The 16,856-nt window shown below is 34.9% G+C and overlaps 1 protein-coding gene across 45 annotated transcripts in view; it reads right to left on the bottom strand.

The window, feature by feature from the left end:
- Window positions 1–16,856, bottom strand: part of RBFOX1 (RNA binding fox-1 homolog 1) — an 881,332-nt gene that overhangs the window by 302,670 nt on the left and 561,806 nt on the right. For 6 of the 45 annotated variants that reach the window (XM_068698963.1, XM_068698954.1, XM_068698952.1 and 3 more), the window contains exon 1: window positions 3,769–3,992. The exons of 38 other annotated variants lie outside the window; for them this stretch is intronic. Coding sequence is in view for 5 of the 7 variants with exons in the window: in XM_068698954.1 (XP_068555055.1) it covers window positions 3,769–3,912 (144 nt within the window). In the remaining 2 variants the exon portion in view is untranslated. Of the gene's footprint in view, window positions 1–3,768; window positions 3,993–5,552; window positions 5,800–16,856 lie in introns of those variants that run through there. One more of the 45 variants, XM_068698989.1, reaches the window with a different exon arrangement.

The raw sequence follows: 16,856 nt of genomic DNA, 5'->3' as shown, positions 1-16,856 counted from the left end.
TGACTTGGTGTTTTCTGTGAAGTAATGAACTAAATAACCCTATTTCCTGGTAAGCATATCACAGGGAAACACAAGTTAACAGAACTAAGCTTTCATTAATAAACTCTAAATCTCAATTTACAGGTGGTTGAAATTTGCTGCAAAAAATTACATTGCACTAGCATTTGATATAAGCTTAAGTTCAATGCAAGAATTTCTTGTGTTAGTGTGTCTAATTAAGGAGGACAAGAGAAAATAGATGAATTTAGCTGTTTCTAACACTGTATAATGTTATAAAATTATAGGGTACGCAGCACAAATTAGAGTTGCTTTTCGGTGTCTAAGTATTGACACTAGACAAAATTCTAAGCCAAACGCACCTACATTTTTCCTAACTGTCATTATCTTTAAAGTGACACAAAAGTGCCCAAATCAAACTCTTTCATCCTTCTTCTGTTCACTGCTGCCACTGATACAGTCAGTTGCATTTAATGTTTGAAAACTCTTTCTGGATTTCTAAAATTGGACTTTCTCTAAGATGCTTTTAGGTTATTTCAGACAACTTCAGACATCTAAATTAACTCAAACTTCCTTCATGTCCTGTTGGCTTTTTCAAATGAATATTTTATTGGTGGTTAATCTATAACATGAACTAGGCCTCTGTCCTTTTGTTCATTTTCAACTTTACTTTCAACAGTTCAGCTTTAAGTGTTTTGAGTAAGTGAATGTGTATGCACAAACTGTTCTTAAAAAAAAAATTCCAGTTCCTCATGTGGCTCTTAAAACATTTTACATGTGTAATCTGGGAGATATCTGAACAAATACTTAGTTTCTAATACTGGACAAAGTAATAGAACACTTCAGAAAATAATTTCATTTATACTGATCAAACTGACTAAGTGATGTTAGTTTAGCAAAAACAATTGCCAGTTTTAAAAAAGTACCCTATGCAAACTTTTTTTTTCCCCCTCCCAAATGCTTAATACTACTCCCCAGAAAACAACCATCCTCATGATGGCTACATATTTATTGACAAGACTGGTATGCCCATCTTGAGAGGAATATAACACCTCTTAGAGTCTTCCATGGAAGACATATCCAATTACAAAAACTTATATGTACCAAAATACTAGCTTATTTTGCAGATACACATGAAAATTAAGAAGACTTTTTCCGTAGATGCTAAACAAACCATAAGTGTTAACAACAAAGAGCTCCGTTAAAATAAAGATGTCTGAATTCATTTTAACTGAGGTGCAAGTATCTGAAGTGAATATTTTTTCACTAAAAATCACTACTGGTTAGCTTCACATAATGTCTATATACTGTTGGTGATAGGGTCTACAGGCTGAGGGGAATCACTGATTATGAAGTTGCCAAACAAAGCTTTTAGGTTCCCAGCAGTTAAGATCAATAGACAACTTCATAGCAGCGAGAAAGACCCTTTACTGAAATAGTTATGTTAGCATGGAGGTACATTTGCTAGAAATGGTCAGATATGGAAAAAGAATATTAAAAATTAAAAAGTAGACCATCATGGTAAAAGTTTATATAAAAAACAAACAAACAAAAAAAAAAATGAACACTTTTTATCCTTTCCTATTTAAAACCAGAACTGGTTAGATTTAGATCAAGTAACAGCTTCTGAGGAAATACTTTACCAAATACATAAAATAACATAACATAATTGATCATCTCTGAATTAAGATGATAATTATCTGACTCTCTAGGAATCCAGAATAAGTAAATGCCAATCACAGATCAAAAGATGCAACAAGCACAGAATTTTGAACCTACCACAATTATCATCAGGAATTCAGACGAGTTTTAAACATATATAATTGTGATTAGTACATCCTGAATGTTTCAAAACTGACAATAGGATTAACCAGATAAGAAAGCTAACACTAAATATATATATATACACACACACACACACACTTTCAGTGTAGCAGTTAATCCACTTAAAGAGTTAAAAATTATCCTGTAGATATAGCACTTTGTAAAGTGCATTAGCAATCACTTCTCATCTTTCTCTCAAATTCAATAGATGGAATTGAATTCACTGTTTTAAAGTAATCATTATGGTTGCACAGTTTCTTAAACCTTAAAGCAGTGCCATACTATAGATGTTTGCATAATAATACTGCAATAGCTCACCCAGGAAGATTATTACAGCACCTAACCTCATCTTTATATTATCTTTTATCGGCTCGTTTTGTGGCCACATTGACCTCTCTCACCTTGGTTCACATTTTCCCTTTCAAAAGCTGGATCTACAGCGTTCAAATTGTTGTTTGGCAAACTCAGAGGAACAATTCCACCAAAATACAGGAGTACATTTTGTATACAACCAGTGAGCATACAAGTCACACTGGATCATTAAAGTTAATCTACAAATGTCATTTTGAAAATGTACCCAGAATACAGAACTACTAAGAACAGATATTTCAATTATGGCATACACTTTATTCAAATATTAAATACATACTTAACTGCTGTAAATTTTAATTGCAGACATATCCCGCCTGCATACATGTATAATCTAGGGCTTATACAAGAATCTTTCATTATACACTTCATGCTCCAAATCAGAAATGGTTTATACTACACTACTGAAGAAAAAGCTACAGAAGGGTTTATATCCTCCAAATACTTGAGTTCTGTTCTTTCATCAGTAACACAAAGCAAATTTTGTGGGGAAAAAAAAAAAGCTTTAAATCTATTTAATTTTTATGAACAAGATATAGCAAAGAAATGCTGTAAAAAATCTTTCAGGCATTTTTAAATACAGAAATAAAGTTAGAGACTGTTTCATGGAAGTCAATATGCATTTAAACTATTGCAATGGAAGTTGGATGAACTAACAGGCAAATGTTCCTATTTGTTATAATGAGCAAAAGAATTTCTTTTCCCGAAGTTCCACCAGAAAGTAACAGAATAAACAAGATTAATCATTGTTGCTTGAGAACATATTTCCATCTTGACTATGCACACCTACTAGATGACTGTAACAGTAGGCTCCATTAAAAACAGAGAACTAACATACAATGATGATTTTAAATAATAACATTATTATAACATTAAATAAGTGGGTAAGAGAGTTATTACTAACTGGTAAGTAATTTGGGGAGGGGTGGTGGTAGAAATACTTCAAAAATAGAAGCAAATTTATATATAAATGAATGCTCTAAAATGGGATTTAATCTTTTATAAAATGGTATCGTTTTGCTTATTTCAAAACATTTTTAAACCCATTCCAATATACTTCAGTGACAGAAGTATTTTAATTCTGCACAGATATAGCTTTATAATTTTTTAATGACTAAAATCAGCTTGATTTTAATCAGCAGCATGTTTCAACACAGACTTAAAATTTCTGGCTTCAAAGAAGGCTTAAACAAAATTGCCATTGGGCACATTTACATTAGAAGTATAATTTATGCTTGCAAGTGAAAAAAGAGCAGTCCTTTATGGCTGAAACTCTGCTACTGTATCCATGAGAAATGCAGTTAAAGTACTCTGTCAAATATCTATAAACAGCATCAATAAAGACATTGCAAAAAGAAAAGGGGAAAAAAAAAAAAGACATGCAAAGCTTGAATCTCTATTAAAACATATTTTCTGCTCACTCTCACTGTTCCTAGGTGCAAGCACAACATTCACTCCACACAGTGGGAGACATTTACACAGTCGATTCACACACAAAAATATCCTCACAATTACAAATCCCCCAAATGATGCTGATAAAGCAGGCACTACAGGAAAAGCAAAGTTGAGCAAACTTACCTGCTGTAAGTACATAAAAGTCAAGGCACAGGAGAGCTGGGGACACATGCCCACATTCGGTAGTGCCACGCAGGTTGCACCCGTAAGGGGATGCTGCATGGTGTTGCTCTGAAGTCTACGTAGAACAAGTGAGGGGGCTTGCATGCAAGCACGTTTGCCCTATCTTGTCACTACAGTTTTTTCCGTCTGATTATTTAAGAAACGGTATTTCTTCAATGCCTTTCCCCCCCCCCCCCCAGCGCTAGATCCTTACATTCATTTGTCAGCTAAGGCAACTTGGTAGATCTAAACTCTGAATTTTTAAGAGAGAGGAAAAAAAAAAGACACAGCCTGCAGCCTATTGATGAGCAAATGGAACTTCCTCAATGACAGAGAGCTGAAGCTTGTCTCACAACAGTAGCTGCTGACTAGTAGAGAGAGAGATTGACTCAGTGAGGCTCAGTCGGCTGGTGCTGATGCTGCACAGCTTCTCATTTGTCAAATGGGTCCTAGGGCAGGGTCTTTACCACTCACCAAAATTCAAATACTGCATTTTAAAAATCCCTGGAGAGGATCAGGAAGGAGAGAAAGTGAGCTCGCTGCATCACAGGCATCCATGAGATCTGGGCAATTAATGTCATTGCCCAGCTGGGACCGAATGCCTGTTATGATTCTACACACACACATACACACACTTTTTTTCCTCCTAGGACCCACACCTGACATAAAAGGGGCTTTCCCCTTCCAAGAAGGGAAGTATGAAGCACAGAACGGGAAAGGGGAAGAATCTTGGCTAGTCAAGAGGATTCCAGTAAATATACAGCACAATCACTAGATGAGCTTATTTTTAAATACAAATTAATTTTATAGCCACATGTCCTTTACCATTTACTTTCCCAGAGAAACACATAAAAGCATTACAGAGACGCTGAACTATCAGTACAACCACTGCAGCAGAAACACTGGGAATGAAACAAAATGCTGTGGCACGCTGTCTTTTACTGAGGGGGAGGGGAGGGCAGCAGGCGTGGATAAAGACTGTATCTTAAATTGGACTAAAACCCATCTCATCTAAAATTACAAATTTATTTGACAGCCAGTCAATCTATTATAAAGGACTGCCCGATCGGGTTACATAGGAAAATTACATTTGTAACTTTCAGCATTTAATGTTTACTTTTTAATTTGAGAGTGATACCTCAAATTAGTATTCTACTCTTGCAGGATTTTCCCTCCCCCCCCCCCCCCCCCTTTTATTTTATGGAGTAATAATTATTCATTAGTAGATCTAGTTAGTCTTTATGTAATAAAGTAGGATGTGACCTGCAAATCAAATAATTTATATTACAACTTGTCCTTGAAGTCCATATTACAAGTCTTTTTTTTCCCCTCCTGGATACAATTCAAGTATAGCAGAAAATACTACTATTTTTAATTAGAATTTAACAAATGAATGAAGTATTATTTCTTTGGGAAAGATGGTCAATCCTCAAAGTAACACCTAAGGTTTTAAAGGGGTTTGTTTAAAAAAAAAACACATGCAGAAGATTTTAAAACTACCTATGTTATAGAATATCTAACTCCCACAAAGCACATTTTATACTAAGAGTTAACATTAACAACAATAAATAACCCACATAAAATAGAAACCTTTTTCAGAAACAGTAACTGGTTGAATTTTGATAACTACCCTTAGAAATAAAGAAAAACTCCCGCTTAACTGGAAACAGATACAAAATATGTCACTGTAACTCAGGCGCTGTATTAAAAAAATACTTTTTCATTTTACATGTGCGCACACATACCTGCACCCACACAAGCTTCAGAGACTGATTTAGATCCACTAAGTCCTCTTCATGCAAAATGAAAAAATTTCCAGTAGAATTATTTTCTTTTTCTTTCTCAAAAGCAGTCAGTGCAACAAAAATAAGGTATTCAAAACACTTAGCAATCACTACCAAAACAAGAAATGCACAAACTTAGAATACAGGGTTTGCTTTTGGCTTAGGAAACATCCATGCTTTTGCAGTTTATCATGAACTGATCTACTAGAACAGCCCAGATATAGAACAGCACAAATTACTTTATCACCAAAAAAAAAAAAAAAAGCACACCACAGAGCAAGACAAAGCAAGAAGGAGAAATGAACTCTCTCTATGCCCTTTCTCCTTTTTTCATTCTTACTCTCTGCCTTAAGCAGTCTCCTGTTCTGACAGGAGTATGTCATGCTTTTCTTCATTTTTTTTTTTTTCCTCCTAGCACAGAAAGCCTGTTATTCTGCAAATGCCCTAAACTGATAGAGTTTTCCCTTCAGCTCATTTTCATATGAAACACCATAAATAATACATGGTAATTTAATAATACCTTATCAGAATGTTTAATGAAAAACAAATATGTTATGTAAGGAGGCAGATAACCAACTCATTCTACATTATGTCAAAATCAAAAGCAACATGCTTCTCAGCCAAATGGTTTGGAACTGTATAAGCTGATCCAATTTCCCAAAGTGAAGTTCTGGAACATGGTGATGGGTCAAGCAGTTTCTTCTATTGCACTGCTTCACAGATAAGAGGACATCCATAAACAAGATTAAACTCTTAAAAGCACCACATTGAACAATTCTTTCAAGGCAATTTAGTACTGTGAATGTAGCTAATATTAATTTTAAGATTAAATTACTCATTGGACTTTTATTCTTAATTTTCATGTTTGAAAACAAGAAAAATATGAGCCACAAGTATTATGAATAGTTTGTATTTCTCTATTCATATTAGTCAATGTTTTAACTATAAAGTATCCAAATTGCCTATACACACGCATTTACATAGAGAACTGCTAAACATAGGTACTGTAAGAAATCTAAAAGAGATAATTCTTTAGCTTGATATGATGCCCTACTGTAGTGGATACAGTGGATCCTTAACAACTTTTACCCCTTCAAGGATAACTTTCCATTTTGTCTAAGAGGATAAAAATTTAAAAAGTGCCTCATTTAAAAAAAAAAAATATATATATATATATATATATATATATATATAAATAAATAAAGCATATGTCACTTCTTTAAAGCCATTTCTTTTACTTTACACACTCCTCCACCAAACCCAATACAAATACATATGAAGTTATGACTGTATATATACACAGTAAGTACCACCACAAATTTGCCATAGGTACACGAATGACTGTACACAATCTGACCCTTTGGCATTATGCACAGTGCAGATACCACTACCACTGCTACATAATTTTACAGAATAGCATATGTCCCATCAGTATCTCATTAGAAAATTATTCATACTTCATTTTTACCTTATCCTACAAAAAAGCCATGCGTGCAATTGCAAGAACTTCCCTACACCATGACATCTTCCATTTGCCTCAATGGCTCTCTGTTTGGATCACACTTGATTCAGTACCTGAACAATACTTTGTCCCTCACGCAGTAACTGATCAATTACCTACCAATTAACAATCACAAACCTTTCCCTTTCCCCCTTCACTCCTCCCCCCCCCCCCCCCCCCCAAAAAAAAAAAAAGAGGCTACCAATCTACAATATCCAGATCAGCTTTTGTGGAAGTTCAATTAGAAAAGTAGAGATTAAAAGTTCTTCTGCAGTGGTTACACTACACCACTGCAAGATGCAACACTTTTCCAACCTGTCTGGATTGTCAGCGTCATAGCATATGGCAGAGCAGAGCTCAGTTAGGTACCCTCTCACCCTCTCCCTACACTCAATGAGACTGCCATTTAAAAAAATAATGACAAAGTGCTGATCGATCTTAAATGCAAATAAAAACAGGATATCAGAGAACTTCTGAAACAAAGCACTAAGGACCAACAGTATTTCTAACATGCCTGCAGTACAAATAAAAGCCATTCTTTTGTTTACAGTGCATTTGTAAATAGTGCATTCCATTTAAAATCACTCAATTTGCTGTGATCTGGTAGCCAACTTCTGCTTCCCCAAAATTCCCAGATTTCACATTTACAAAATTTAAACCTCAAATTTATCTATTAGAGTTTTCACAGCAGACTGCCTAGTCTGCTAGACCTTCACTATCAAGTAAAGAGATCTGAAGGAGATCACCTGCAAGACCACACACTGTTCACATTTCAGTCTCATCTCAGGAATATTAACTAGTTTACACATACTGAATGTATATAGTATTATGAGATTGAACATCTCCAGGCTTCGAGCACTTAAAACAATTTGAACCGCATATTGCATTATCCATGCAACGCATCTTTTTCCACTTTATAAAACGGTTGATGTGGTATAGAAGTAATCCAGGCAAGTGGTATAGAAGCTAAGAATAGTGCAGTGCTTCCTCTAAATGCTGCTTTCCTAGCATCACATGAAAAATAGCCCCCAGGACTTGAAAGCAGGAAGGGAAGCATATTATGAACTTAAAAATAAAATGCTTCATTGGTATATTTTGACAAATTATTAACAATCATTAATAGACTTGTCTTCCTTATCCACACAATACACTCCTTCCTTATATATGTTATGATTATTTTTATAAACTAGGGAAATGTTGATTATTTTTTTTCCCATCTACTCTTTTCAATTAATGGGTGATTCTATTATACTTCCATCGATATTATCTTGTAATCAAAATCCCTACTTCTATTTTAAGTTTTTCCTTATGATTTCTCTTCTTTACTGAGTCTTTGCATAAAGATCAAGATTTTACAGAGGCTCACACTTACCTCAGGCAAATAAGAATCACTAATTTTGTTTCACTTAAGCACTATGCTATGCCCGCTGACTTCTCCAGTGTTTCATACCCAATGTCTACAAAGACACTGTAGCATGCTTAACCTTTTCAGCACCACTTAGTATGCATTTATTTAGCATTCAGCATTATCTGCACACATTTTTCACAACTTTAAAAAAGCCCAAGAGCCTTTAGTCATGCTAGAGTGTTCACATATGAAAGGAAAAAAAAAAAATGAAGTTACTAAATATAAAATAATCATGTTCAGCCCTTAAAGAGTTGGAGACCCTTCCAAACAGAAGATGTATGTTCCTTGACATCTCTTATTTTTCTAGCTGACAGTACTTAGCTATTCCCTAGAGTAAGGGGGAAAGAGGTGGGCAGGAGAAAGGATGAAAAGGAGACAGGCCTAAAAACCTGATCCTGATTTAATTTTGTGCAAGTTTATGTCAGCGTAACTCCTCTGAATTGCGTGGATTGACACAGGACACACTTTCGTGCTGAAGCCGGGTCAGTGTTCAAGCCGGAGCCCTCTTTCTGACACCCCGGGTGCTGTCCCCCCCCCGCAGGGTTTTCTCTGCCGGCGATCCCCGCACAGCTATACCAGCAACTCCATCTAGTGGGGACGCAGGTTATACCAGCCTCCGCTTAAACCCGTTCCTCAAACGAAAAGGAGCTGTACTCTGCTATGCAATTTGCATTGTAAATAATTTATTTTTTTCCTACCTTTTATGTTATCAGGAGATTTGTGTCTCAAAAACATATGCCTGTGCCAAGCCACAATTGGGCTTGGAAGACACAGGATGAAGCTCCAAGGCATCTTAAATTACTTTGGGATCACCATCACCCTGCTTCTCTTCCCACTGCGTGTTCCCAAGCACTTTTTATGCTACCATTGGACAAATGACTCAGTTGACAGACAAATGGAAAGACATTATGGCTGATAGCTGAAGTAGCAAAAGCTTTCAGAAAGCACTCATCACCTAATGGCACAAGCATCAGGGCTGGAACAGAGAGACTGCATGATGCAGAGCAGAAAGCAAGGAGTCAGCCATCCTGATATAGGAAAACTTATGGTGATATTCGATTACATTTTGGGATGGGAAAAAAAGAGCTGTATCTAAGCTTGTCTTGGTGATACACACTTAAAAACAGGGAAAGAAACAGACATAACCAATAGAAATCAGGTCAGCAAATTATTTTCACAATCCAACTTCTACTTCATCTAGCATACAGCTACTATGAACACATACCTGTTTCATTTTCAGAATCATGGGCTGCCCTCACTCCCCACACATTACTGTCACAACATGAAATAAACTCTTTCACACAGAAATATATAGAGGCTCTTTAAAAGATAGTGATTCAAGCCTGATTCACAACAGAACAAATTTGATGAACATGTCCAGCTATAATTACCATTTTTATTATTCTTAATATCTGAATGCTAGCAAGGAGACATCAGTGACATGTGTAGTACTGCCATATAATATTCTTTTCAAAGTTCCAGAAGAAAATACATAACAATATGTCCCTTAGAAAATTAACTGCTTTATTAAATTCAGATTTTTTTTTTATAGTAATATGTGAAAAGGTATTAATCATAGAAACTTAAGCTTACATCTCAAGTATGTAGGAGGGGAAGTTTACAAACCACTTATAGAAAATAAGAAGTCTACAGTTTTATCTAAAGTTCGATAAAACTTTAGACACAGCCTACCTGTGCCTGCTGTCACTGTAGACCTAGTTAAAGATCAGGCAGGAGAACGGGAGAAAATAAGAAGTACAGACATAAGGTATTTCACCCAAATTTGTTTCTCTACAAAATTCTGTTTCCTTCTTTTAAATGGACACATCACTGGCAGAACTATGATTTATATTTTCTCTACATTATTTCAAATAAACTTAAAACTTCATACAAATTCATTAATCAAAAAACAATACTGCCCTGATTTTTCCCTCTTCATTTGCACAATCACATCTCACACTCTGATGCTGTTATGGGATCAGAAGAAAAAAAAAAAAGTGAGAAGCAGCAAGAACAAGTGAATTCAGAGCTTGTTTTCATGCCGTAGTAATGAAAGAGGGAAAAAACACCATATGTGATTATAAGTATAGCAAGAGGTATAAGTATAGTAAGCAAGATGGGTTTACACTGCCTTAAGTTATTTTTTTTCCATGAGATTAATAACATTAAAAATAAATAAACAAAAGAATGTCAAATCTCAGAAAGAATAAATGACAAATTAATTATGCTATTATGCAAAGGTTGTATCTTTTTTTTTGTAGGAATTAAAATAACTGGACATCAGTGCAGTTTCCTTCTACAATGAAATCACTTCTTTTTTATTAGTCTGTCTATGGCTAGGTTTTTCCTCATATATTCTACCTGAATTTAAATCCACCAGACTTAGTCCACAATGCAGGAACTCATTTTAATGCATAACAACTAAATATTAACATGCTTGTGTATCATACCAACAAATCCTCCATTAATTGCAGCTGAGTCTCTAAGTCTTCATTTCTCATGACCTTTACTTACAGTCTACCCAACTCTCACAGGTATGTTCTCTCTCCAACACAATGTTCAATAACTCCACAGCTTTCCAGGGGAGTCTATTTATCCTCATATCTACCAACAAACCTCAGAACACTCCTCAGCATTTTGACACTACCCCATAAGATGAACTAAGTCAGTTTCAACTGACTCTCTAACTCTTCAAAATCTAGACCTTCACCTCTAATTTCTTCTTGTGGTTTTACAATTTCACTTTCAACAAAACATCTTAAAATCCTTATAGTCAAGACTGAACAAGCTAGTTAAATACTCATCTCCATCTAAAGGGAGATGGATTCAGTTCAGGATAACTAAAAGTTTCTTGAAGCTTTGAGCTTTAGTTGATACAGAAGCACTTTCAAGGCTTCCCAAAAGAGCCAGCTATACACTCTCCAAAACACAATTCTAGCAGAAAGATGTTAGATGCTACAACCTAACCTCACTGCAATGCCAGAAGAGCAGGGATTTGTTGGAGCTTAAGAGTTTGAGTTCTATAGCATCTTTGCAGAACTACATGTTTTGGCATTCAGGCAGCTTTGCATATGAAACTGATACAAAGCTGTCTCTGTGAGCCTTCTTGTGTCCCTGCTTCAGGCCTTCACAAGTACTATGTGAGAAAGTCAAATATTATACACAGAGTCAATGTGTTTCATGTCTTTTTATCCAGTTTATTCTACCTGCTGGTTTTGAAATGAGCAATCACTTCTTTTCTAACAGTTCTTTCCCTGGACCCGTCTGGGATCCTGTCCTCCCCAAAACACCTTTCCAATCGCTTCATTAGTGTAACCTCTATCTGGACAAGTTCACAAGTACAGAATCAGTTCCCTCCTCTTCCTGCTCTTTAATTGGTATTTTTTTTTTTAATCTTTCTTGACCTCAGTTGATACATTCAACACCTGACTCATCCTTTTCCTCAGCTAATAACTAGAGTCTACAAGTTCTTCTACAATATTTGCTATAAGTTGTTTTCATCAAAACTAATCAACTCTCTCTCATTGTGGTGGCCATCATTCACCTCTTCTACTTGTAATTCCTTCCTCTCTTCCTTTATTCATTGAAATCCATGCTGATATTATTGAATTAATTCTTCTTTTTCCCTCTGGTGCTTTGCAATACTTTGCTTCCTTCCTGCATAAAGTTCAAGATCCTTGTGGGTCCCTTCCAACTCGGGATATTCTATAACAAACAAAAAGGAGCTCTTTTATGTTGTCCAACCTCCCTCTAACTCCAAAGAACCTTTTAGACATGACAGACATACCCTTAAAAAGAAAAAAACATACATGAAACTTGTTCGTTCTCATGATGTTTGAGAATTTTAAAAAGTCAAGTTGTCAAGGAACAAAACCTCAGAAATAGACTTTCATTTTTCTTTTTCACTTGATATTCACAAATATTCCCCCATCCTATTATCTCCTTCACATTCAAGCACTTTGAAGAAAGTATTGTTTTAGCAAAATGCTCTGTGGAATTTTTTGCACACAAACCATCTTTACTCGTTCTTTTTCTTGAATTATATTAGTCCTGTTGAAAATTGTACCATTAAGACACTGATGGTGTTGTCATACCTTGAAGTTTTGTAATTTAGGCATGAACTACAGAATTTCAAATTTAAACCTAGCAACATAGAATTTTTATGACTAAAATAAATATATGTATATTAAAAACATTTGAATCACAAGAACAGTCACAAAAAAATGAAAGAAAAAATCTGGTTTTAACTTGTTTTAACTAAGTCTGAAGTGGTTTTGCTGTTTCTATCATTTTTAAGTAGTGCCACAAAAAACTCTCAGATTAAACATAAATCAGAAATACACTAGGCAAAGAGGTGTCATGTTTTGATTAATACCATATAGAAACTTAAGAACATATTCTCTCATAGCCTTTGACTTTTGCCAACTAAGTATACAACGCTTTGTGTTCTCACTACATTATCAAAAACATATGATCTAAATTCAAACTTTTTTTTGTTAAAACCACATGACATAAAACCATGAACCAAAAGCCACAGGAAAGATCTAAAATGCAGTTAAGGACAACTGCTTTTTACTTGAATATACTTTTTTTGTAAACCTGAATGATACATAAAACTCAGCTACTCAAGAGCTCTAGGAGTCAGAAAAATTATCAATGAGGTCAAGTAAGACATATTTACAAAGAGCGTTGACATATGGTGCTAAACACATTCTCAGAAACAATATGAAAGCATACAAAGCACTACCTGATGCCTTGCAGTGCTTCCCAGTACAGTATCCAACCACTCATGTACATGGAGAAGGCATTAAACATTTTTGTCCATATTTAAACCTCCAAGCTAGCATTTTCTAGCTTCAGCCACAAAACCAAACTTTTACACTATGAAAAGCCTCTATTTCTACATCCCAAGAGCTGAAGAGGAGTAGAAATGTTACTATTATACTATTACTATATTACTATTAGGCCAGATAGCTAAGCTGAAGCTCACATAGGCAACCTTGTTCCTTCCTCTCAATAGTGCTGACTGAGCACACGTTTCCATAAATATTTGGAAGACAAAAGTGATCTTCTCCAAAACACATTCTACTACAGGGTAACAAAGTAGAACATCAAACATACATCAAACATAATTTGTTAGTTAGCAAAAACTATGAAGGAATGTGACTGACAGCATAACTGCTGACATTTGTTTGAAGTGGTCATTCAAAGCAATGCAAAGCCAAGAGTTTACCAGTAACGGCTTCTACTTTCTCTAAGTTACATCAGTATACCCACCAATTGCATAAATCAAACAAAAAGCATCATCCTGTGTATGTCTTGTAATTTATTACAGAGGTAATGGTAATTAAAAAATAACTACATGAGAAGTAGTCATATTATTAACACCAGATTCTAACATGTTTTTCCTTATAACTAAGCACAACATAGTAAACATTTTCTAATGCCACCTTTTATTTGCATTGGTTGTGACCTGCAGGGAGTGGCTCTCAAAATGCCCCCCTTAGATGAATGCAAACCTTTGCCCTCCCTGCAGAGTTTGCTCTCATGGGCACCTCCTGTGATGAGGATACCTCTGTTGCAGGAAACGAGCCAAGACCTGCTGCGAATTTCTTCCAGTCATCAAGTGCTAGTGTCAGGACTTGGTCAGCGGAAACCAGGTGGCCCACACACAAAAGGTTTTTCAACTGATTACAGATGGTTAGTGCCACCCACACCACATTTCACTTTGCACCCAATAACCTTCCTGAGACAATTTCAACCCATATTAAGACACTGTACTGTATCAGATGCATTATGTTTGTAATAGATACAATTTAAATATTTGACCTTTCATTTTTACTAGAAAGCAATATTATTGGTACCAAAGTTGCATTCCTTAGTTCTGATAAGAAACACTGCTGAGGTATGAAAATCTTATGTGTCAATAAAAAGATAAAAATCTTAAATACTTGAATCATCTCAACCGGAATACAGAACAGTGAAGAACAAGACCGGATGCAACTACACACTAGTCAACTACCATTTCTCACAAATGAAACACAAAAGCAAAAACACAAAAGACAGACAAATCAGCAGCTAGACTACAAACAAGAGCAAGTTAAGAATCAGTAGTGTTGTTCCACTTTCCATTTGTCATGAACCAAACACACTACTACTAGTAGAAGTCTGAACATTCAGTGAATACAGTTTTGGCTCTCTCAACCCAAAACACCTGCAATATCCCAGATTAAGATATCAGTAACATTTTTCTCAAAAACATTCCCCCCCCCCCCCCTTTTTAAACTGTTCTTATCTCAACTCACAAGTTCTTGCACTTTTCTTTCCGATTTTCTCCCCCATGCCACTGTGGGAAAATCAACCAGCAGCTGTGTGGTATTCAGCTGCCTGTTGAGTTCACCTGCAACAAGTTCTTAGCTAAACCTCTAAAATTTTAAATGTTAATAGTTTTACCACCACAATATGTTCAAGAAAAAAAAAAAAAAAAAAAAAAGTGCTACTTATGGTATGTTACCACTGCTGCTTCTAGACAGTAATCCTTAATGGACATAGCCATCAATATTTTCTTTAAAAAAAAAAAAAAAGGTAAAGAGGTAGCTGTTCTGAAGCAAAATGCAAAACATTCTAGTGAAAGTAAAACCAAAACAGAGGAATAAAGTGTTAAGCTAAGAGTAAAACAAACAACTATTAATACTCATTGATATTCAACCTCTGAAATTCTGTATCATTACTCTGGAAATATACTTCCATACTTGGGTATGAATCAACTAAACTTTCTCTGTACACTCAAAGAAGATAGAATCATAGTATCATAGAAAACCTCCAAGATCATCTGGTCCAACCATCCCCCTACCACCATTGTCACCCACTAAACCATGTTCCTAAGCACCAAGTCCAACCTTTCCTTAACTATCTCCAGGAATGGTGACTGCACCACCTCCTTGGGGAATCCATTTCAATGCCTGACTGCTCTTTCTGAGTAGAAATGTCTCCTAATTTCATTTAATTTTGTTGTTATGCAACATTTAAAGTACCTTCACACTTATTTTCCATTGTCTGTGACGAAGTGAAATACAAGGAATAATATCTTTTTGTGGGGGATGAACAGTGTAGTTTATTTTCTCTATCTGTTGTAATTTTAAATTTAGTAGTTGCTAATATACTTCCAACTATTGTGAAATATAGCATGAAAAATAAAAATGACAAATATATTTAATATAATGAATTTATGGATTTCAAAGAATTGATTATTTGACTTCTTTAGCACCACTATCCCCCCTCAAAAAAAAGAAAAAAAAAAAAAAAAGTCTCAAAAGTCTTAAAAGTCTTACATCTATTTTATTCACTGTAAGTTTATAAAATGAATTTGCACAAATGTATTAGATGTTTTCCACACCTACTGTGGTGTGGATATATAGACAGTTGTAGTTAGGACTTGGAAGATTTTCCTTTCCATTCTGTGACAAAAAGAAAAATGTGATTAAGTAATCCTCAATATGATGCCAACTATGACCTTTAAATTCCACTTCAAATCTAGCTATCATGTTACTAAAATAATATAGTACAGAATGGATACTATTTTGTTAATATGATTTATAGACTCGTAATAGGAATTTCATACTTACAACTAAATTACAGATATGCCAACTATGATATATTTTTATGTGCATGTGGCACAATATTTCATAACAAGCTACAGCATTTTTTCCTTAGATGTACAAGAAAAATGAAGAAAAAAATAGCAAAATATTCAAGAATTCAAGTTGAAAAGTTGAATATGTCAGTGTCTGCAACCTGAGTTGATTTTTTATACCAGTTGCCTTAAGAGGGAAGCATTAAAAACTTTAAAAAATCTTGCAGAGATGTGAAAAGGCATTCAGTTAAACAAACAGAATCAAGTTAGATGGATCATTATTTGATTTTATATCAACAGAGAAGAAGTTGGAAAAGACACTAAAAAAAAAAAAAAAAAAAAAAGCTTTATTTCTGAATACAGTGCTCCAAATGACAGCACTCCAAATGTTAGCTTGTTTATGCAAATCAAGTTATGTTGCTTTTGTTGTGTAGGTAAATTTTGAAAAACAAAAAGATACTTTATTTCAAAAAATAAGGTATTAAATACTGAGAATGTGCACCATGGTACTAAAAGCTGGGCTTTCTACTAACCTTTGGTAATTATTATATGAAAGAAAACAAAGATATGAGACATCAACTTAAAATAATGCAAATTACATTTTTAGTGTAACCAAGGAAAATAAAACATCTGCTTCCTGGAAAAAAAAAAAAAAAATAGTGCAAAGAACCACTCACCCACATAGTTCCTACAATGTACACAGAGTTTGCGTGATTAAAAGTG

The sequence above is a fragment of the Anas acuta genome, chromosome 15 (assembly GCF_963932015.1).
Source record: "Anas acuta chromosome 15, bAnaAcu1.1, whole genome shotgun sequence".
Taxonomy (NCBI): Eukaryota; Metazoa; Chordata; class Aves; order Anseriformes; family Anatidae; genus Anas; species Anas acuta.
This window is presented reverse-complemented; position numbering and strand designations above follow the sequence as displayed.